General features: G+C 50.8%; 1 protein-coding gene across 3 annotated transcripts in view; it reads left to right on the top strand.

Moving 5' to 3' along the window:
* Positions 1-21,722, top strand: part of DIAPH1 (diaphanous related formin 1) — a 162,569-nt gene extending 140,847 nt beyond the window's left edge. For 2 of the 3 annotated variants that reach the window (XM_067566946.1, XM_067566945.1), the window contains 5 exons: positions 1,199-1,325; positions 2,458-2,620; positions 2,804-2,939; positions 9,140-9,226; positions 18,818-21,722. In XM_067566946.1, the coding sequence (XP_067423047.1) occupies positions 1,199-1,325; positions 2,458-2,620; positions 2,804-2,939; positions 9,140-9,226; positions 18,818-18,981 (677 nt within the window). In that variant the 3' untranslated portion in view covers positions 18,982-21,722. Of the gene's footprint in view, positions 1-1,198; positions 1,326-2,457; positions 2,621-2,803; positions 2,940-9,139; positions 9,227-14,466; positions 14,514-18,817 lie in introns of all 3 variants that reach the window. The other variant, XM_067566947.1, reaches the window with a different exon arrangement.
* Positions 21,723-21,976: the final 254 nt, after the last annotated feature.

Below are 21,976 nucleotides of genomic sequence, written 5' to 3'. Positions count from 1 at the left end.
TGAGTGGGAATGGGAGATTGGTTCTGGAGCAGGTGGAACAAAGACAGTTTTTGTTTCTGTATAAATGGATGTCAGGCCAAGAGGTTGCTTTTGAGTCTGAAGCTAATTCCCAGTGGTAGGTGGTTTTCTTGGTATGGCAAGAGAGATGTGGACTGAATAGTAGGGCTGTGCTGTGCAGTATAGTGGGGGAAGCTCCCAGTACTCCCAGGCATCTGTCCTCCAGTTGTCATATCTATTGTTTGTCCTGTGTGGAGAGCTGGCTGTGTTGAGTCAGTGTCCAAGGAAGAAGGAAATAGAGAGGGGAGCAGCAGGATGCAGACTGCGGATGTATCCTTCCTTCACAGAGCAGGAATGGAAGCTCTCAGCAGAGTGCCTGGGGTCCTGGTCCCCCTTCCAGTTCTGCATTCCCTAACCAGCCTTTCAGCGTCTCTCTTTCTTGGTATTGATCACATATTCCTCTTCAGCTCTCGAGCTCTCTTCTGACACACATACAATAGAAATTCTAATATAAACACACACCCAGTTTCTAATGTCTGTTTGGGGAGCTTCAGTGCACTGTGTTTGGTGGGGAGAGAGGCAAAAGTGGTTTTATGTTATCTTTGTAGATCCCCAATTCTAGTTCAGCCCGAGAGCTGCTACAAGTTGCACCAAGCTATCTGTGACCCAAAGGGACTGTTCTGGCAGCCAGAAATCACTGAACCACAGAGGCTGTCCTACGCCGGGGGCTGGAAAGGATGATGTAGAGCCTCTATGCTGGGAAAATTCACAGACAGCCTGTATATGGCCCCTTTGTGTTACAAGAATGACACAAAGGCAGCAATGTGGGGCCAAGGATCTGGCCTATCATCCCTTGCTTGTGGCCAGTTGGAAAGGGGAAGAGGAGTGATCCATACGTAGAATGCTGGAGACATTTATGTGCTGGGTATAGAAAACAAGTCAGCTTTGCCCTACACCTGAGCTGACACCGTCCATGAGTAAATAGAGCCATGTTTATGGTATGAACTGTTGCCTGGGGTCCCAGGGAGCTTAGGTCTTGTCAGTACTGGCACAGCACCATTGTACTGGTGGAGCATGGCTTGCTTTCAAACTAGGTTAAGCAACTACAGTGGTGTTTAAAATCCCATAGTGGACAAGGTCTCAATTTTGATGTGTATGTTGGAAACATCCTATTCCATCTTTATCTATCTCTCTATTTCAGTCTCCGCTGAGAATTTACAGAAGAATTTGGATCAGATGAAGAAACAGATTTCAGACGTGCAGCGTGATGTTGAGAATTTCCCCGCTGTCACAGACGAGAAGGACAAATTTGTGGAAAAAATGACCATATCCTTTTTATCTCTTAGAAAGAGGGGCCTGTACGTGGGCATGTGTTAGGGTAGAAGGAATCTCCAGTGCACTGCAAGGTTGTGGGAGGCTAGCACATGGGGTGTCCTGTGGAAGAAGGCGTGTTCATGCATGACTGAGGGGATCCCTGATTCATTGTTTAGACACCCTATACCATCAGCAGGGGAATCTCCACTATCTTCTAGGTCCTTGGATGCTGTGTGCAAGGGGATCTCCAGTGCTTTGTGCAGTCATGTGCTTGATACTTGGCTGTATGCCACAGATCCTTGGTACTCTTTGGGTTTGCTGGAAGTTGGTATGCAGGCATGTGCCACAGACAGTAGGATTCTCTGTGCACCATGTGGTGACGGTTGGAATGCTGGGTACATGTCTACTGAGGGGAGTACCTAGTATGTTACATTGTCTTGGGAAGCTGCTACCACAGGCAAAGGAAGTCCAGTGTTTTGTGAGGTGGGAGATGGTACTTGGCATCTGCCATGAATGAGAATACGCCCATGCTACCGTGGAGGGGCAGAATTGGGGTGTAGATATGTTGTATTTGCATGTGTTTTGTGGACAAGAGTGCTCAGATGCAGGCAAGGAGAACCCTGGGTACATTGTTAGGTGCTGGTCAGGCTGACAAGGAAGTCTGTTCTGGCTGAGGGGATTCTGGTGAGTTGCATGGGTTTGGGATGTGGATGTGTTGTCTCCCACGACACTGTGGTGGTGTGGGCCATAGGGAAGGAGCAGCACTGCTGCGTTATAAGGTCTCACTTTGTAAGGGGATCCCTGGCAGGAGTGTGCCCTGGGAAATCCACTGAATGGAGTGGGTATAGGAAGGGTTCTGATTTTTCTAATTGGCTTTAAATTGATTTGCATAGTCCCACTATCCCTTCCTCCTCCCCCCTTAACACAAGACACTGAACCTCTTCTTGAGCAGAGGATAGTGGGGTGCACCCATTGGAGTATGCTGGGGATCACTGCGTTTGGAGGTGGAGCTGTCTGTGCTGTTAGAGGAATCGTGCAAGCTGGAGAAGAGCCCATTGATGAAGCAGATAGCCTGTGCATGCCCCAAAATTATCCCTCACCGTTTCAGAGCAGCTGATTGTAATCCTTGACTGTCAGATTTCACATCTTTATCAAGGATGCTCAGGAGCAGTATAACAAGCTGCAAATGATGCACTCCAACATGGAGAACCTCTTTAAGGAGCTGGGCCAGTACTTCCTGTTTGACCCCAAGAAGATGTCCATTGAGGAGTTCTTCATGGATCTCCAAAATTTCAGGAACATGTTTCTGGTGAGCAAAGGACCTTTCCTTATCTTGCCACTTAGCTCAGAGCATTCTATCCTGTGCACCCAGCCCTCACATGATATTTTCTTATCCTATCCCATTGGGAGGTAACTGTGTCTGTATAGTAAGCCCCACGCAGACCTTTGCACCATCAGCCACTTCCCAAATAGCTGTTTTTCTCACTTGCAGCAAGCTGTCAAGGAGAATCAAAAGCGGCGTGAGACAGAAGAGAAGATGCGCCGAGCTAAATTGGCCAAGGAGAAGGCTGAGAAGGAAAGACTGGAGAAGCAGCAGAAGAGAGAGCAGCTGATAGACATGAATGCAGGTACTAGAGGCAGTATGTTGATAAGTGAGGGGCAGCAGAGGTTCTGGTCTGAATGCAAAGCTGTAGCAATAGTATGGGTTGTAAGGTGCAAGAGAAAAGGGAAATAGCTGTGAGCCCCTGGTTGGGGTCTCCGTAATGGAGACGGCTCAGCACATGGAGAGGTACTTTGACTAGGCAAAGTGAATGTATGTCTGTGTGAACGCCTTAGCTTCCAGCAGCAGCACAGTGCATTAGACTTTGGTGTTGGGTTTATTCTGATTTATACATCCCCATCGCAGTGCAAAGTTCTTCATTTCACAGACCAAAGAGAATGAGCCTGCCCTGAGGAGCTTACCACCTATGTAAAATGTGGCAAATTGTGTGACATATGGAGAGGCCTTGAACAAAAAGGGAAGGAATTCCTGTATTCCTGCCTCATGCTCTGTCACTCCATTCTGTCTCTTGGGACATCTGGTAGGTAAATGAAAAAGAGCTCTGATCTCTCTCTTGCCTCCTCCCCTTCATCTCCAGAGAGGATCTCACTGTACTTTACACACAGCAATAAGATTCTCCTCCTTCCCCTAGACACCTATTCTCCAAACTGTGAAGACTAAGATCCCCAGCCTGTCTTCTTAGCTGTGGATATCCAGACTGCTGATATGTTAGTAACCATTTGCTGGGCCTTCTCCAGAACTGTTGTGTGCCCATTTAATAAAGTATCCCGGACTGCACGTAGTACTGCTGGTGGAATGATTCTGCTGACCATTTTGTAAGGGAGCAATAACCTCCAAGGCCATTGTGCCACCCCCACCTCACTCTGCTGCTTGGCTCTCAGAACACTTAAAGCGACAAAGCAGCAGGAAGGGCTCTGTGGGCCACAGTTTGAGAACCGCCTCCTGGGAATGCAATTTAATTTCTTATGTCCGTTTTGACACAGCCATAAATCCTGTTGGCTGCCTTTGTTAAAAATAAACAAGGAGTCCCCATCTTTGTTTTACTATGCCAAAATGAATCCTCAGACCTTTTCATAGAATCATAGAAGATTAGAGTTGGAAGGGACCTCAGGAGGTAATCTAGTCCAACCTCCTGCTCAAAGCAGAACTAACCTCATCCCAACCAGAGCTTTGTCAAGCCGCAGCTTAAAAACCTCTACAGAAGGAGATTCCACCACCTCCCTAGGTAACCCATTCCAGTGCTTCACCACCCTCCTAGTGAAAATTCTTTTCCTAATATCCAACCTCCCTCACTGCAACTTGAGACCATTGCTCCTTGTTCTGTCATCTACTACCACTGAGAACAGCCTAGCTCCATCCTTCCTGGAACCCCCTTTCAAGTATTTAAAGGCTGCTATCAAATCCCCCCTCATTCTTCTCTTTCATTGGTGCTTCTTCTAGTTTTTTTCCCCGCTGTGTAATACAGTACATATATCACCAGCTATTTCCTTGACCCTCTGCTAGATGATCTGTTTACATGAGGCTATTAATGAGATGGCTAATTACAGGGTCATTGACATATGTTGCTAGGCCAGGCACAGCCCTAGCCCCTGAGATGCAGTTGTGACCCTGTCTGCAGTGGCCATTTGCCTTTTACAGTGACCATCTGCCTTCTTGTTCTTCACTCCTTTCCCACCTGACCTGCAAACCTTTATTCCATACCCAGAGTGGCCAGTCTGTGAACCAAGAGGTTCAGGCAAGATTTTCTGTTAAGTGCCCTAGCCCAAGAAATAATTCCCCTCTCTAGGAGCACTTTGTGCTGTCCCCACAGCAGGGGCTTCCTCATTAACAAGCACTTTCTGCTCTGTGCTACCAGACACATTCCTTTGTTACAACATATGGACTCGGTTACAGCCCTTTCCATTGATTTCCTGCCTCTCTCTCCATTTCCTGAAACTTATCCCCTCCTCCTGCTTGTGGGAACTCAAATGCAGTAAAATGCCCCACAGGCTCACTCACATTCCTTCCCAGTCCCTATTCCTTTGTTTTTTCAAGCAGGACAGTCCTGTCACAGAGCTTGTATTGATAAGAGTGTGAACTCTCACTGAGATGAATTAATGAGCCATGAGATCTCAGGGTGTCTTTCCCCAGACAAATTGGCCAATCCTCTAAGCGTGTGTTCAGTGACTTCCAGAGTTAACTGTGCCCCAGCTCCTACTCTCATCCGAGAGGGATCCTCACCCCACCTCAGCATCTTCCCAAGCTCAATCTTTTATTTACTTTTAGCCAACTGTTTCATCTGTAACACTGTCATGCCCTCTCCTCCTCCTTTCTCTCCCTCTTGCCCTCCAAAGAAGATGGGCTGTTTGAGCCCTGGGTTTGAGGGGATACGGTGATGGACAGCAGGCTGCTCTTTGTTTCTCTGGGTTGCTGCTAGGTTTCTTTCCTGGCCATTTTCTCTTGCAGTCCCCTGGGCGCCCTAGAGAGGCTGTGTGTTGTGTTTCCCTCTAAGTTCATGGGGTGTTCCCTGTTGGTTGGTCCCTTTGCTCCTATCTGCTGCCTTTGCTATGGAGTTGGGATGCAATCTGTGCACTGTCCCTGGGGAGGCCCAGGAATGTAGCATTGCAGCAGCTGAATGCTTGAACTATAGTAAGTTTGATCTCATTTGAGAATTGCAGGAGGAGGAAATTGTTAAAATAAGCAAATGTACAAGTTAATGCATTCCATCTCCATCTCCCCCCGCCCCACCGGGCGCGTTTCAGTTTGCAGAAGTGGGAGGCCAGGCCAGAGGCCTGTGCCAAGCAACAAGAGCATGTTCCTTTCACATCTGCCTTCAATCTTGACCTCTTTGGATTTCCCTGGCTCTTGTAGCTGCTGGAGGTTTCTAGGGCTGCTGCTGGTGAGAGTCCTCCCAACCCCTTCTTCCTCTTCAACCCGAGCAGTGGAAGAGGTGGGACGTGAGTAAGGCATTTTTCAGGGCTCGCCTTGTTGCTTTCTTCCCTTCCCGTGACTGGATGGGAGAGGTTCCTGTGCAGCTCTTTCTCTCAAGGACCAAGTGGCTCAACAAAACTCTCAAGCAGTGCTCAAGTCATATCACAAGAGCCTCTGACTTCAGGAGCAGAGGAGTATGTTCATAGAAGGTTATGCTGTCAGTGTTGTGCCGGAAAAGATTCTGTAAACAACTGTGGCATTCACCATCACCCCAAGGCTCAGAGGCCCCCATGTTTGTGGGTGTGTATTGCAACAATTCAGTCCCAAGGTCTCAGTGATTAGTGCAATGGATAGCCCAGGCCCTGAGCAGTCTGGAGTCCATGCAAAGCTAGTCCTGCGTATGCCCCAAGAGATCCCATCCCTCCCCCCAAAATAGTGTTGTGTGCATCTCTGTACACCCCTCCTCACCAGTTAGTGTTGTGCCTGTCCCAGGAACCCTTTCCACCTCCCCTCACCAGTTAATGCTGTGCCTGTCCCAATACTCCAGCCCCCTGACACGTATTCAGTTTTATACTGTACATATCACTACTGGCCTCACCCCTGCAGGAATAGATTCCTTCCCAGCTTCTGGCTCAGAGGATGTCAGTTTAAACAATGAGTTGTGTAGACTCCCCTAGCCTATGAAACCCTGGCTGACGTTAGCTTTTAAGAGGGAGCATATTCCAAAGGCTGGCCCTTTGCTGAGATTGCCATTCAGCCCATCCCAAGGAATTGGCCTGGGAGCCATAGAGCAATGTTTTATGCCAGCTGAAGCCTCCACCTGTTACACTGGTCCATCCTGCAGATCACAAAAGCATGGATGATGGAGAGGGCCATTTCACTGAGGAAAGGCTGCAGTTTGTGGGACAGCTGAAAATGATAAAGGGCACTTAGGTTTCTGTGGATGACTGGAAGTCCAGGAGCAGCAGTGGACTGAAACACTGAGCTGGAGGGTGGGTATTAGATCAGACTGGAATAGTCAGTTCCTCAGTATGCTTCCCCTACCTTCCAGTTTTCTTGTTGTCTAGTCTGGAGTCAACTTAAACCAGGTACCTCTTACCTAGGACCCTATTTTGGCTTATCTAGGTTCAGCGAATAGCCGTGCTGGAGATAGGCAAGGTACCTACTGGACTGCCATTCAGTCTCCCCCTGATGTGGGCACTGAACAGCAGCGAAGTCTGTGTGTCATAGCCACACCTAGAAGCAGGTTGATAAAGAGCTGGGAAACCAGAAGAATCCGGCTTTAATTGGTGATGACTTCCTACTGCCATCACTGTCTCCTCCCCAGAAAGGGAATGTTCAAGGCAGCAACATTTAGCAAGATTCATATCCAGGGCTGGCTTTGTGAGTGAGAGCAGTGGCTCAGCAGCTGGCCCTAATGAAGTGAGCCATTGATAATGATTCTCTGCCATCCCTGCAGGCTGTTACTAAGTGGCTGAGTCACAGTGATCAGTGCTGTGCTCATCCTAGAACCCACCCAGCCCTGTGACTAGTGCTGTGTGTTCTTGTATCCCTAAGCTGCAGGCTTCTCCTGCCTAGACACCTCAGACCAGCTTTAGAGGCCTGGTAGCCACACAAGCCCCGTGGTTCGCATCCCAGCATAGTAGTGCCTCTCCTTTCATTTGCAGCTTAGTTTGGGGTTGGCAATTTTTTCTGGAAACTGGGCAGGGTTAGCCAGCTGCTGGGGGGTGTTGAGAATGTAGGTCAGGCACAGTGAGTTGTTTCTGCCAGCAGGTGGCGCTGTGGGCAGCGTGTCTGGAGCACACAGAAGCACTGACAGATGTTCTAATGTGATTTTATAGATTTAGGTTTCATTGAGAGCTGTTGTCATGGAAACAGATTTGCAGAGTACTCATGCATTTTAACTCATTCAGTGCCCCACTGACTGCAAGGGGGGCAGTGGGAGAATGCAGAGGACTTTCCCAAGTTCACTTCCCCCTCTTGTTATGCACAGCTATGAGGCAGGATAGTGTGAGGGCATCTCCTGGTCTCTCCTCCTTAAATGCATACCTCCAAGGTCTCCGTCCTGGAGTGAAAGGGATTGCTGATGCCCGTTAAATCCCCAGATGCTGGGTGCATGGGAAACTGCCAACTGATTCAGAGAAGACCATTTGACTTCACTCAGGGCTTTATTTCTAGAACCCTTTAAAAACTACAGCTACTGCTACACTGCCCTTGGTCCTCTCAGTGGGGGATGGTGGGGTGTCTCTGCACTCCGCCTAAGAGTCCTGGGACTGTTCTCTGTGCTTGCCGAACACCCCTTCTCCCTGGGAGTAGAATGTGGGGCTTTCCCAGGGCTTCCTCCAGTTGGGATAGGATGCTCTGCAGGAGCTTTATGCTCAGCAGTGGAGGGAAAGACTCAGGTGTGTGTCTTCTGTTTGGGTCCTGGGTCAGGGTTACCTGTTGGACAGGAGGGGGCAGTGGTGCTGCATGGCCTCTGTTACACAGGTGCTACATGTGCCTCTGCTGGCAAATGCTCTTTGAGCACAGTGACATGGTTGTTGCTAGGGAAGGAGAGCAGCTGAGGCCAGGTTAATCTCCTTAGGGCCAGAGAACTGTAGAGAGAGTGAGAAGGAGATTAGAGGAGAGTGGATGGCACTAATAATCGGAGACTCTAAAAAGAGAGGACCAGGAAAACAAGTGAGCCAAGCAGACCTGGGAAGAATGCCTGAAAAAGGGGAGGCGGAGGAGAAGTTGATTCTCTGATGGCCTTTCTGGCATGTTCTCTGAAACTTTCCATTCTCTCAAAGGCCCCAGCCTGCTGGGTTATTTTGCTGCTGGCAGTGACCTCAAAAGTTTTCCCTGCAACCCATTTCCCTAATCCTTTGGCAATCAGCTTCTCTGTGGGGAAAGGAGGGTATTCCCCTTGAGTTCTGTGCCCTAACCCATCTCCCCAGCCTCTTTGCAGAATGGGGGATTCCAGAGAGGCCAGCACCTTCCTGGTCTGTGCTTGGTGGGGGGGAAAGCAGTACTTTTCTTCTTCAGTGTGTTGGGGTGTTCTCCTCCCTTCCCCAGTGCGTGTAGAGGGAGAAGAAGAGGCGGTTCTTTTCTCCACCCCCAGAAAGGGAAGAGAAAGGGAGGTTTTTTTCCCTGCTCCTCCCACCTGTTGGGAAGCAGGGAAAGGCATGGAGTGTTCTTTGTCTGCTCCCCTTACAGGGGAGGGGAAAGAGAGAGAGAGTTGCCCCACACACCCACTCTTCCCATGTGTGTGACTGTTGTTCCCCATGAGCAGAAGCACGTGGTGATAGAGGACCAGAGGTGGTAGAAGTTGGCGGAGCACATTATATGTCCCCATTTGATTTCCTGTTTTCCTTGCAGAGGGTGATGAGACAGGGGTGATGGACAGCTTGCTGGAGGCCCTGCAGTCAGGAGCAGCGTTCCGGAGGAAGAGAGGACCTCGCCAGGGTAAGCATTGCTTGACACAGTTCCCTCGCCCAGAAGGTAATTGTCTGGTCTGGTATGACAATTCCCATCAGTCCTTGTGGCTCAATATCTTGCCTCCAACAGTGGCCAATGCCAGCTGCTTCAGAGGCCAGAGTAAAAACCCACATAAGACACTTCATTGTGCAATGTTTTTCCTTCCTGACCCCAGCTGATGATCAACTAAAACCCTGAAGAGAAAATTCACAGCACTGTTAACTAGTGTTACTGTAGATGCTGCTCCTTTGCATGTCTAATCCTTTTCAACTTTTCCTGAATGGTTTTTCTCAGTAATGGCTAACAAGTATTGTTTGTATACTGTGTCTTTCAATCTGTCTGTGTGTTCCCAAATGCTTTTTGCAGCACATCACCAGAATGACGGGTTAAGCTGTGGAACTTCTCCTGACTGTACAGTGATGACTCTACTTTCATGTGGGCGTGGTGAAATACAACTGCACTGTTAAATGAAAATGGCTGGGTAGAGATGGGAGAGGATTATAGGCATGTTCACAGGCGGAGATTTGAGAAGATCTGGAGAGTTGATGCAGTGGTGAAGTACAAGGAGAATAGATCCAGATAGCAGGTGCTGCAGAGTACCGAGAGCAGCCAGAGAGTGGAAAGGAGGAGGCTAATGCTATAGAAGCATGAGGGGATGGGAGAAGAGAGGAATAGAGAGTGGGACAATGAGGTTTTCGTGGGCAGTTTTTAAATATGGAGGCAAACTGAAGCAGATTCAGAAACAACTGGACTGCAAGATAATTATTTGAGAATGGCTGCCTGGAGCTGTACTGCTTTGTTTGAGAGTGTACCAATAGCAGTGTGTTCTGGGTGTACTGGAGTCTGAGCATATAGGACCTGTGGAAGCTGTAAAGAAGGAAGCTACAGTTATCCAAGCAGAGGACTTGAAGGCCTGCAAAATGGTGGCAGACAGATGTGGGAGGAGAAGGAAAGTTGAATCGAGAATGACATCATAGTTACTGAGAAAGAACGTCTGAGTTGAGTGGGGAGAGAGGAGATGCTGTTGGGTTTGAGAAGACTTCTGTTGTCCAGCAGAGTCACTTCTGAGCGGACGTAAGGGAAAGGAAGCTGAGATGAAGCCACAGCTTCACTGAGTCAGGCAAGCAGATAGCCAGTGAGGGCACGTTAGAGGTGTTGAGTTCAATTCAGTTCAATCAGCCTGAAGTAATAGCTAAGGTTTCTCACTACAGATAAAAGCAGGCGGCCAAGAATTTAACCCCTGTGGGCTGCCATAGAGGAGGGTCTGAAGACAGAGGAGGCGCTGTCTCCACAGACAGAGGTAGAAGCAGAATTATGACAGGAAGGAACCAGAGATCCCTGTATAGCTGTGGATGAATCTCAGGAAAGAGGAATGGTCAACCCTGAGGTCCTGGTATGATGAAAAAGGGAGGGGATAGAAGGGAAAAAGCAATTTCCACTCCTTATCTGAAAAATGGGAAGGGTAAAGAAGGGGTAACTGAGTGGAGAAAACGGTTAAAATTATTGGAGAGGTGGCAGATCTGCAGCAGCTTTGAATGTGAGGGAGAAGGAGAAATTAGTCTCCTGTGCTGAGAGCAGCTGAGAAGTATCTGCTGAGATTTCAAGCTCTTGAACTGAGTAGAGGGGATATGTGTGGGACTTGTGAATTTCAGGTCTGCAGTTTGCAATTGTACATGAGGGAGCACCAGGTGCAGAAGAGAGAGCAATGTCCTATGGAACCAGCAGACTTCAGAGCAAAGGACAGGACAGGGTTGTAGATATCAACTCCATGGGCTTAGGGGGAACCATCAACAAATGAAGGCTCCAGAGGGTAGACTAGGCAAGAAAATCCCATGGAGTTGAGACACTTGAGAGAGCAGTGCAATGGTAACTTTCGGAAGGACCAGGCAATGTAGAAAAGAGTTCGATGTACTTGGGGAGTGCTTGGTGATCATGGGTAAGTGAGGAAAGGGGAAAAGGCTATGACTGCTGAGAAGTATGAAGGTATGACCCTGGGCATGGATGTGATTTTGTCACGGTAAAATTCAGCAAAATTCACAGAACAGTCATGGGAAAAAGTACAAAGTCAGGTTATGGTCACAGTGGGTCTGGCAGTGGGAGCACCGGGGCTGAAGCTGAAGAAGTCATGGAGATCTGTTAAAGTCACGGAATCCATAACCAAATGGGCATGGGTGGATGCACTGACAGGGCCTATCGGTATAGTGTCCCACAATGCAGTAGTGCCCACCTCAGCTTCCCATGTGCCATTCCATGATGCAGCGTGCCCCACCCCTGCACCCAGGACTCCCCACACACACCATACACTTGCTCTTTCTGAGCATGCTCACTGGATTTCAGGCAGGGAATTCCCATCTGGCAATCAGCTTCCTATGACACCAGCTGCTTCCTGCACAGGGCACTTTGGATTTTTTTTGAGAAGGGGGCACGTTTCTCTTTCAGCTCCTGTAAGAACCGGAAGGGAATGCTCCTCCCTGTCTGCAGGGTGTTAGAATTGTGCCTTATGCCGTAGGAGAGTTTGGGAACTAAGGACAGAATGTAGTGATGCAGCCGGCCTCACATTTCCAGGCAAGACTGAGGAATGAGAGTAGCAGATCTGGGTCAGCATTAGTGGATAGATAGTCTGGGGTTCTGCAGAGGATGTGGCCGCTGCATCAGAGGAACGTAGGCCTGTGTAAATGCTATCATCCGACTCCCTTGATTGTTTTTCAAACCTTGCAGGAGGGGGCTTAGGAAGTACCTGTGGGAGTGGTCTTACAGGGAGCAGTGGGGGTAAGCCATTGCGAAGGGGCAGTGTAGGCTTGGCTGTGATATGTATTGCTTAGTGTTCTGTGTTTAAAGGCTGCATGTTATCAAGGGTTTTCCTTGGGTTTTGGCTGGATTTTCCCTCTTCTGCTCTCTGTAGTAGGGATGTTTCCTGTATAATGCTGTAGTATGCAGAAATACTCAGGGCTGGGACCTCATTTGCCTGTTTGCATCTCTGACAGGAGTCTCAGTAGCTTGTATCTGGGGTGGGGGTGGGGGGGGAACTTACTTATTGGTCTTCATTTCCAGGGGTTATTTACGACTCTCTGTGCTGCATTTCCATTTGTTCCGTAAATCTCCTGTCCTAAACTTAATGTACTTCAATAGCACTCCCAGTGCCCTCGCACTGGGACATATTGTGCTCCTCGCACCACCATGTGAGCTGTTAGGGCATTTCCTGACCCCATATCATTCCTCAGCCACGCTCATTGCAGCAGCTGAAGAACTGTGTGTAAATCTCATCTCTGATCTTTGACTCTCTGTTCCCTTGGAGGCAGCTGTCTCTATTCAGAGGCACTAGTAGCTCCTTGCTAGAATGTAAAGGAATGGAAAAGCCGACAGGCCTCTGGGGCTACGCTTACTAGCTTAAAGGCCTCATTGTGGGGAGGGAGCAGGTCAGCAAGGGGGATTGTTCCAGCCAGTTTGTTCAGAAAGGAGTGCAAGCCACTGCAGTTGGCAGGATGTGTGCACACAATAGCCCAGTGTCCTCCTGCACTGTGACTGTGCAATTGTCCTGTAGTCATGGTTTTAACACGATGATTCAGGGTTGGTTTGTGGCTTGAGTGACTCAACTGGTCTTCTTTTCTGTAGTCTTGGCGTCACGCAGGCCATCTGTTCCTAGAATAAGGGTAGAATTAAGATACTAAAGAAAACCATCTGGAATCCTGCCTCCTCCAGCCAAGCCTGCTGTCTGGCTCCTACCTCCCAGGCCATGTCCCCACACAAGGGGGCAGTGGTGTACCTGTGCTGGCCTGCGTGCAGGGTTTGGCCCTGCCTTCCTCAGGCAAGACAGTGCCTCAGCATTTGGGGTGGAGAAGCTGCCTCTTGCCTCCTTGTTAGCCAGTGTCTGTCTATACTGCCTTGCTGCTGATGGCAGAGAGAAAGATGACCCTCCTTGATAAAGGTGGGGAACCTGTTAGTACAGGGTCATGATTCCTTCCCCACCAGCCCGCAGATGCCATCACTCCACTCCCCAGCACAGGTTTTCTGGGGTCCATGGCGAAAGTCTGTAGTTTCTCTGGTTGGCGGCAGGAATAGCCGAGTGGCCCTGAATGCTCAACTGATCCTTTGCAGAGCTGCTGGGGACGTTTCTGTTGGAACTGGGAGAAACCCAAGGAGCTGCTCTTCTTCAACAGACGGGGTCAGCTCTGCTAGGGTGACCCTATAGCTGTGCTGCAAGCCTTTGCTGCTCAAAGTAGGGTTACCTGACACTGGGAAACCACTGGAAGCTCCTGGAATATTGCCTGCACTAGGGCTCCAAGCACAGCCATCAGCAGCATAGCTGAACTGGTGGCAGGACCGGGGAGAATTACTGCTAAAATCCGGGTCCTCAGGAAGTAGAGTTCTTGAGAAACTTGGGAGAGGAGGAGAGAGAGAACCTGACTGGATGGGGATCTATGTATGTGAGAACCTGTCAGGGGACATAGGGGACAGGTGTGGGGGGGAGAGGAGAGAGAAAGAGAGAACCTCCCAGGAGGTAGGTAGGTGGGGGGGGGGGGGTTGTGTGTGTGTGTGTGTGTGTGTGAGAGAGAGAGAGAGAGAGATGGGCAGGGGGATCACCTGCTGGCGGTCACAGTGGGTGTACTGGATACAGGCTCCAGCCTTCTTGCCTCATTCTCTGGAAGAGTCTTTTCCGGTGTCTGGGCTGCAGACCCTGTGGGGGGGAAGGGAAGGGAGATGCTAAGATAGGTTTGAAATCAAGATTGACTCTGCCATTGTGTTAGCTATGAGAACTCTGTTTGGAGGCTGGAGGGCTCCCACATGGCCAGGAGACTCCGATGAGCATTTTGGGGTTCTGTCATGCCTGTCCCCAGCAGCAGGTCTGGATCCGGCGTCCCAGCAGAACCACTTGTGCTGTCTCCCTCTCTCTGACACATGTGCCTGCTTTCTCAAGACACTGCGGTATAAGCATTCATCACTAGATTGTGGCACACGTTCCTTCACTTCCCGTTTTGGTGTTTATGAATGAGTGTCCAGAAAACTCCAAGGCTTGAACTGGCCGTACACAGCCTGAGCCATCTTGAATGGTTGGAGGTACAAAGCCTGGTTCAGACAGGATGTGGAACCCAGCAGGTCTTGCTTCAAATGGCTGGGAGATCCTGGTAGCAGTGGGAAGGCAGCTGGTACTATCTGTGTCATCTGGCTTGGGGCTGAAGGGGTGTTCTTAGTGAGATCTGACTGGTGCCTCTCTTATTTCCTCTCGCCAGACTCTCTCCTGTCACTCTGTGAGGTGGAGGAGGATACACCTGAGCGGGTAACACATGGGCATGTTGTTCTCCTCTCCACAACTCTCATTGTGTGTGTGTGTGTGTGTGTGTGTAACTCCTTGTGTGCCGCAGGCAGGGAGGGTTAGAAGAGGAGTCTGAGACACATGCAGCCTGAGACTGTGGGTCCTGCACTATCCCAGAAGTGGATTGAAATGGGCCTTTTTAATGGTAACTTTGGAAGTGCTTGAATCTTGCACTGGTTCTTCCTTTCACTTTCCTCACTAAAACATGGCCCACCCTGGTTGCCTTTTTTGGACTGGGACTGGCCCATGGAACTGGGCTTGCCAGGTCACCTTGCTCTCAGGGTTTGGCCACAGCAGGTTTTTTTCTTGCTGTCTCTCTCCTCATTCCTCTCCTTTCCTGCTGGCATGTCCCGTGCTCCTGACTCATTATACGAGAGTGCAACCAGCTGACACCTCTGTCTGCCCTTTCCCTGCTTCAGTTATTCACCTTCTCTTCCTTCCCCGCTACCCCCATAGGAGCTCTCCAAGCATAGGCATAAGCTTTGCTCCTTAAGAAGCTCAGGTATACGCCCGTAAGATTGGGTATACACAGCAGATTGGGTGTGGAGATTGTGATGAGGTTGCCTTCAAGATGGTGATGTAGGCAGTGAGCTAAGGGATTGATGGCAGTAAGTCCTTGACCATGGGTGCAGGTAATTCAGGACTTGTGTACACTTAGCGGCACAGCAGGGGGGATTCTCCCATGGGGGTAGATAATCCACCTCCCCAAGAGGCGGTACCTAGGTTGATGGAAGAATTCTTCCTCAAACTAGCGCTGTCTACACTAGATGTTAGGTCTGTGTAGCTCCATCTCTTGGGGGTGTGGGAGGGGCTGTCTCCTTAGTTTAGGGCTGCAGGGTGTGGGCGTGGGCAGGTGAGGATCTAGGGAGAAGGTGGGTGCAGACAGGAAGTGAGGGTCCTGGATAGGAATAAGCACCTAGGGCCAGGGGCACTCCAGGCAGTCTGTAGCTGGGGGAAGCCAGAGGCTGTAGAGGAGGGGGCTCTGTAAGTAAGGTGCAGGCAGGGGCCTGGGGTGCTGACACAGGATGAGCTTGGTGTGAGTGTTTGTACTGAAGATAGGTAGTTAGCAGGACCCTAATAAAAGGGTTAAGCCACATGCAGGGAGCCTCCAATTGGGAGCTGTAGTTAAGTACTGTGCTTGCCTGTCACATGTCTCCTTTGCATGCTGTTGCATGTTTGTTCTTGGTGCTTGGAGCTCACTTTCCAGAGGCTGCATGGGTAGCTGCATATCAGAAATGGCTCAGTTTTTTCTGTCTGTAAAGAGTTAACTCTCCCTGTGACTAGTGTCTCCAGGCAGCAACTCAGCTGCTGCTTTGTATTCCTGTGTGTATCCCCTTGCTTCTGCATTCTCCTCTCAAACAGATTTCCTTCAAGACATTCAGGCCTGAGAAAGTGCCTGCATGTAGACCGCTACATGAATATATGTGTGCATGGTGTGTATTTACGTGTGTGCCACAGCGTGTCTGCTCGGCTGTATGCTACGGCATGTAGTGCACGAGAGCATCTAATTGTGTGCATGACTTCTACAGAGTTCCTGTGTGTTTGCACACCAAAGTGTGTGCACCTGTTGTTAGGATGTGTAAGAGTTGGCCTGTGTGTGTGGCTGTTCAGCCTTAGGAGCTCTGAACTTGCATGTCAGCATAGGCAGTGGGTATAATAGGCTGGGGAAGGCTAAGCCTTCCCAAGCAGAAGCTCCTGCTCCACCCATGCTCCACCTCCCTGCTCTGCCCCAGGCTTCGGCCAGTCCTTCAGCCACAGCTCGGATTGATCCTCCCAGCAGCAGCCAGGGGCTTGCCTGGGCTTAGGAAAGTTGGGGTGGGGGCGGTCCCTCTGTGCGAAGGAGGGTAGAGCTGTGGGAAGGGAGCAGCCCACCCTGCCAGTGAGAGGGGGAAGAGCTGCCCCCTCCACCCTCTGTGCTCCCAGGCTCCTGGCAGGCAGTAAGTCATGGGCAGGTCAGGACCGCACAGGATGGGGGGAGCCGAGGTCACCAGCTGAGTTACCGCTGGGAGCAGCCGCCATGAGAGGAGCAGGAGAGGCGCTGAGGGAAGCGCTCAACGCTGCTCGCTGCCTCTGCCTCCAGATGACTTGGGGAGCAGCTGAGCTGTGGCCACCACCATCCCCCAGCAGCGGTGTTGTCTCCAGATAGTTTCGCCAACTCCCTTGAGGTCCCACCCACCCACGCCTCTTCACAAGGGGGACCTCGGGTGGGGGGCAAAACCACCAGGAGACAATGCTGGGGGGATGATGGTGGCTGAAGCCCTGTTGCTCCCCCAAGTCACCTGGAGGCAGAGGCGCCAGCCAGCGCTGAGCACTTCCCTCAGAGCCTCTCCTGCTCCTGTGGCCACTGCTCCCAGTGGTTACTCAGCTGATGGCCTCGCCTCCCCCACCCCGCGTGGTGCTGACCTGCCTGTGACTCACTCATGGAGAGCACAGGGGGCGTCTCTTTCCCCTGTCCCTGGCAGGGTGGGCTGCGCTGCCCAGGTGCCCACAGCTCTAACCCCCTTACGCAGAGGGGCCACCTCTGCCCCAGCTTTCCTTGCAGGAGAGAGGGGGAGTTTCCTAGGACCCCCCAACTGCCTGGGGGCTAAGCCCAGGCATGCCCCTAGCTGCTGCTAGAGAGATTGGAACTGCGGCTGCGGGACAGGCCAAAGCACCAGGCTGATCACTCGGCCCAATGGAAACACGTTCCTGAGGCTGTGCTGCTGAGCGGACCTGGGCAGGGACGAGCCTGACTCAGCATCAGCTGGGACAGGCATTGGCTCAGAGAGCAGACAATGGGCACAGGCACGAGGGGAGGAGAATCTTGGGGGAAGGGACCAGCGTCATCTCCCCAAAGGCAGGAGTCACCAGCCATCCATGCATGTCAATGCTGTTTGTTGGTGCATTGTCCTCCCCATGTGAATACTGTGCCCCAGCCTCAGCCATTCATTGCCCTGGAGCCTGGGGGAGCCCCCAGCAGGACATAGTTGCTGCCCTAATTCAGGGCTGTTTGTTTGGCTGAGCCTCAAATGAGATCCTAAGGAAGCTTGGAGCATCATATTCTGGATGAGCTCAGGCCTTAAGCTGTAAAGAAACATCTTAAGGGATAAGTGCTGTGTGAGAGTTTTGTTACTGTGACACCGTGGCTCACCTGCAACGGGAAGGCACTGTGGCTTCTCCATTTGCCTGCTATGCCCATGTAGCATAAAAGACCATGAAATGATTTTGAGGGGTGCGATCGTCTCCTAGCAGTATCTAGTGGGGCCAGCATTCTCCCTTTGGCCTTGTGTCTTGCCTGCCTCCCTTCTCTGCTGGGAGCACTGTGCCCCCGTAGGGAGCTCTAAAGTTCTGTGCCCAGCCTCAAGGGATGGGGAGCTGCTTGTTCGGTGATGATCCTATCCTTGGAGGTCAGTTCTGTTCTCTGAAGTCTCCATGCTAGTGTGTGGAGAGGACCTTCAGCGCTCTGAGGTTCTGAATCTGGGATTTTTAACTCCGGATAGATGTCCCCTCCCACTATTTACCTTCTGGGACAAAAACTGGGTAGTGGCTTTATTGGGCTACCACCACAGAAGCAGATAAGTCCGAGAAGACGTGCACTGAATGGTCTGGCTCCAGCCCTCAGCCACCCAAGTGCCTACACTGTGCTAAGTAGATTTTGTGGACTCAGCAGGTCATCTTCTAGCTCTCATCTAGCCTCCTCTTCTTTGCCAAGCCAGTGTAGAAGTATTATACTCCTTTCTAAAGAGCCTATCACCATGGTAACTGACCCTGTAGCATGATTTTGTATACTACATTTTGCAGGGTATTGTACAGTCTACTTATAAATGTCCCAAGTGCTGGGGCTCCCACACTTTTCTGTGGGAGTCTGTCCCACAGCCTCACAGATGTTACTGTCAGGAAGTGTGCTCTGAAATTCAGATGAGATTTTCCTTTACTTAAACGCATCACTGTACTCCTGGCTATCCCATACTGCACTTCCCCATTCTGACCTCTTAATTGGTTCCCTTCATTTCTTGGTGTTCAGCCTTCAAACGCTGCGTGCCATGTGGGTGTAGGCCCTTTGTGAAGGATCTCCTGATGCTTTAGGGACACAAAATGCTTCAGGAGCATTGAACAAGCATTTTGGGGGGGTTGTGTCAGTACATCACCCGCCATGCCTCTGAGCCTGCTCTCCCCGGTCCTGCCAGATCACGTCTCTGAGCAGCCGGCACTAGAGGGTTGTGAGCCATGCCAGAATGAGCTTGTACGGGGTTTCTCTGAACTATTTCTCACCGTCTCTTCTCTTGCAGCAAAGAGAACAGCTGGCTGTGCTGTCACCTCACTGCTAGCCTCGGAGCTGACGAAGGACAATGCACTGAGTAAAGGACCAGGCAAGGTGCTAAAGACGAGCGAGGCAGTGACGGATGGAGGGGCCCATGACGATAGCAAGGAGATGATCAGCCGTTCAAGCTAGGCCTGAGCCCCAGCTAGGGCTGAAGCCTGCAGAACTGAAAGAGTTTTACAGAGGAAGCAAAATACACTGGGTCACTTTGCAATCTTCTTGCATAGGTCTGAGGGGCAGCCTGATTTCCTTCTTGCTCTTAGGGCTGCTTGTGCCAGCTTTGGCCTTTTTGTTATTGTTCCGTATCTCGTCTCCAGTCTACAATCTGCGTGCCTCTCAAATTACAAAGCAAAAAGCTTTACCTGAATGTAAGCCATGCTTGGAGCTGGGTGAGACACACTGGGTCTAGCTCTCCCTTCCCTGCAGGGGTATGACAGAGTGTACTGGGAGAAAAGGGGCATGGATGGAGAGGTTAGAGGCCACAACCCCACCAAAACATATCCTTGCATTGGGTGTTGCCAAAGCAGGAGCGTTACAAGCTGCCTTAACCCAGACTTTCTTCGTTTTGTTCCTTTGGAACGCGCTGTTGGGCCAGGCCAGCCAAGGCTTGAGTTCTACAGGTGACTCCCCTCCAGTGTCTCTTGAGGTTCCCAGCCCCAATCTCTTATCACCTGTATGTGGAGGAAACCTGGTAGGTCAATTTAGCTGGACTACTTCTCCAACCGCTGTGTTATGTTCTTGGACTGAGCACCTTATCCTGCGCCCTCTCCCCCCCATGTACTAGGAGAGGGGGGGCTCTCTAGATACCTGAAGTGGGAAGCTGTGCCCTTTTCTCATCAGGACCTGCTGCTTTCCTGCCCTTCACATTGTCCTCCCTTTGCTTGCTCTATTTATTGCTAGCAGAGCCCTTCCTGCCACTGTGGAAATGATGTCATAGCAGTGATGACCCAGCAGGAAGAGGTGAGTGTTTGCTGCTGATTGGCTAGGGAGCAGGAAGCTGCTTCTGGTGCAGTAGCTGCCTCTGCATGCTTTGGAGCCTAGGAATAAGTGTATTGCTTTGTCTCACTAAGTGGCCTGAGGTTGGGACCTCCTCCCTCCCTCCCCCCCCCCAGTGTCACACATCTGAGTGAAATCATTCACTGCAGCCCCACAGAAACATCTGCTCAGAATGAATCAGGGGCTGCACTTCTATCTGCACAGGACTCTCTCCACTGGAAAATGGTGTACAGTCTTTTTTTGTGGCAAATCCCATGTATGGCTGCAGCTCGAGGGTGGGGGGGCTACAGCTTGAACCCTAACCTCCTCGAGGCTGCTTGCTTCGGCTGTGGTGTTGTGCCATGCAGAGGAACTCCCTCCCCTCCTTGCCATAGCAACAGACAGGTGGAGCCTCCTTTTGGCTAAGAAATCACTTTGCAAATGTATCTATTTTTGTATCAGATTTTGTTTTAAAAGGAAATTTGAATGTAAGATAAAAATATCTGACACATTTGCATGTTTGTGGAATTGCCTCCCTGCGCTGTGCCCTTCACTCTCAGTTGTGGGACAGAGAATTGCCCATCCCTCGCAGCACGGTACTGTCCCTCTCTGTCATTCCCAAGGGGAGGGGGCTGCCCACTCACTGCACTGCCTCTGGGTGTCCTACCCATGGACAGAGAGCGGCCTCGCTCATGCACTTGCTGAGCCCGTCTGCCATGTGCATGCAATAGGGGAGTGCAAACGCTGGTTCTAGTGTTTCCCCCTCTCCCAGGTGTGAGATGCCCTGTGACACAGTGGAGTTTAGCACCTGTGGTTCTAGCAGCTAAGAGCACTTCTGCTCAGACCTGGCCCGGTGGAGTTGGGAGTGTGAGGGGCAGAGATGTGCCTGACATCCCAAAGCAGAGAGTGTGGGGAGCAGCCCCATCCGTTGCCTCAGGGTGTTGCATGTGGGTGCAATAGCTGGGAATGCAAATGACTCGGCCGTGCTTTGGGCTCCTGTGTACTGAGGTGCTGCTGTTCTTTTAATTTAATATATTTAAGGAGCCATGTTTGTAATATGGTGATCTGTAAAGGCCCAGTGCGGACTGGGCTGTGCACACCCCTCTGCTGCTAGTGCAGCTATTGCACCTGGGAGCGCGCTCTGTGCCCATGGACTGGGTGGGCAGCAGGGCTCTGCGAGCACCACCAAGCACTGTGTAGGTACCCTGCCTGTTGGCTCTGACCTGAGAGCAGAGCGCCCTCAAAGCTGCAGGCACAGCCAACCCCAGTCCTTGCAGGAGGTGCTGCTCCTAGGGACTGCTCTTCCCAAGCTGGCTCCCATTTCTACATTGAAAACTAGTGAATTGCTGGCTTCTGCTCTGCCTCAGCTTATAGAACCTCTGTTCCATTCACGCTCTGCCTGTGACACTTTTCCCTCTCTCACAAAGGGATGGTGGTGGGCCTGGCATCTCTCAGCTGTGCTGGGAGAGCACAGCAGCAGAATGGGGCCTGAGAAGTAGCTGAATCTGCAGCATTCAGGGTCTGGGGAGAGAAAGTAGAGGGGGCTTTAACAGGGAGAACTGGCTCCTGCAGGCTTTGGTTGAACTAATCCTGGTGTCCAGTATCCCCCAGGTGTTTTGTGCAGGTTGGAGACGAGGAGGGATTGAAGAATGCTGCAGAAAGGCGTGGAAGCCCTTCCTCGGAGAGGCCCTGTGGGGCCATGTTCCACTGTAGCCTCCTCCCCGAGCCGAAGGTGTCACACAAGAGTCTTTGCAACTTTTATTTTACAATCTACTTTGGTTATGTTTGATAAAAACCACATTCCATTTTCATGGTGCCGTGGGTGTTTCCTGGGACTTGTGATCATATCAGATTATTTTGGTTTGAAATGTTAATAAAAAAATTGGAACTGTGCCGGGTTTTCAGCCTCCCACTTCCTTTTATTAACAACATGGCACTGCTGGGCCCTTTGTCAGTGGCAAAGGGTGGCCTGGAAATAGACCACTGTCCTCTCCAGCCCTTTCCAGCTGCATTGGATGTGATTGGAGCAGCGGGGGAGGAACATTTTCAGGACAGCTCTCTTCCCCGCACCCCTTGGTCAGTTTGTGAGGAAGCCTGCAGTGCCTCTGAACCCCAGATACTCACTCCCATTGCTGTTACATGGAACAGCAGC

The sequence above is a fragment of the Emydura macquarii genome, unplaced genomic scaffold (assembly GCF_026122565.2).
Source record: "Emydura macquarii macquarii isolate MOO-44397 ecotype Brisbane River unplaced genomic scaffold, CSIRO-AGI_Emac_v2 contig_2768, whole genome shotgun sequence".
NCBI classification, from domain to species: Eukaryota; Metazoa; Chordata; order Testudines; family Chelidae; genus Emydura; species Emydura macquarii.
Note: the sequence above shows the minus strand (reverse complement) of the source record. Positions and strands in the feature narration are given on the sequence as shown.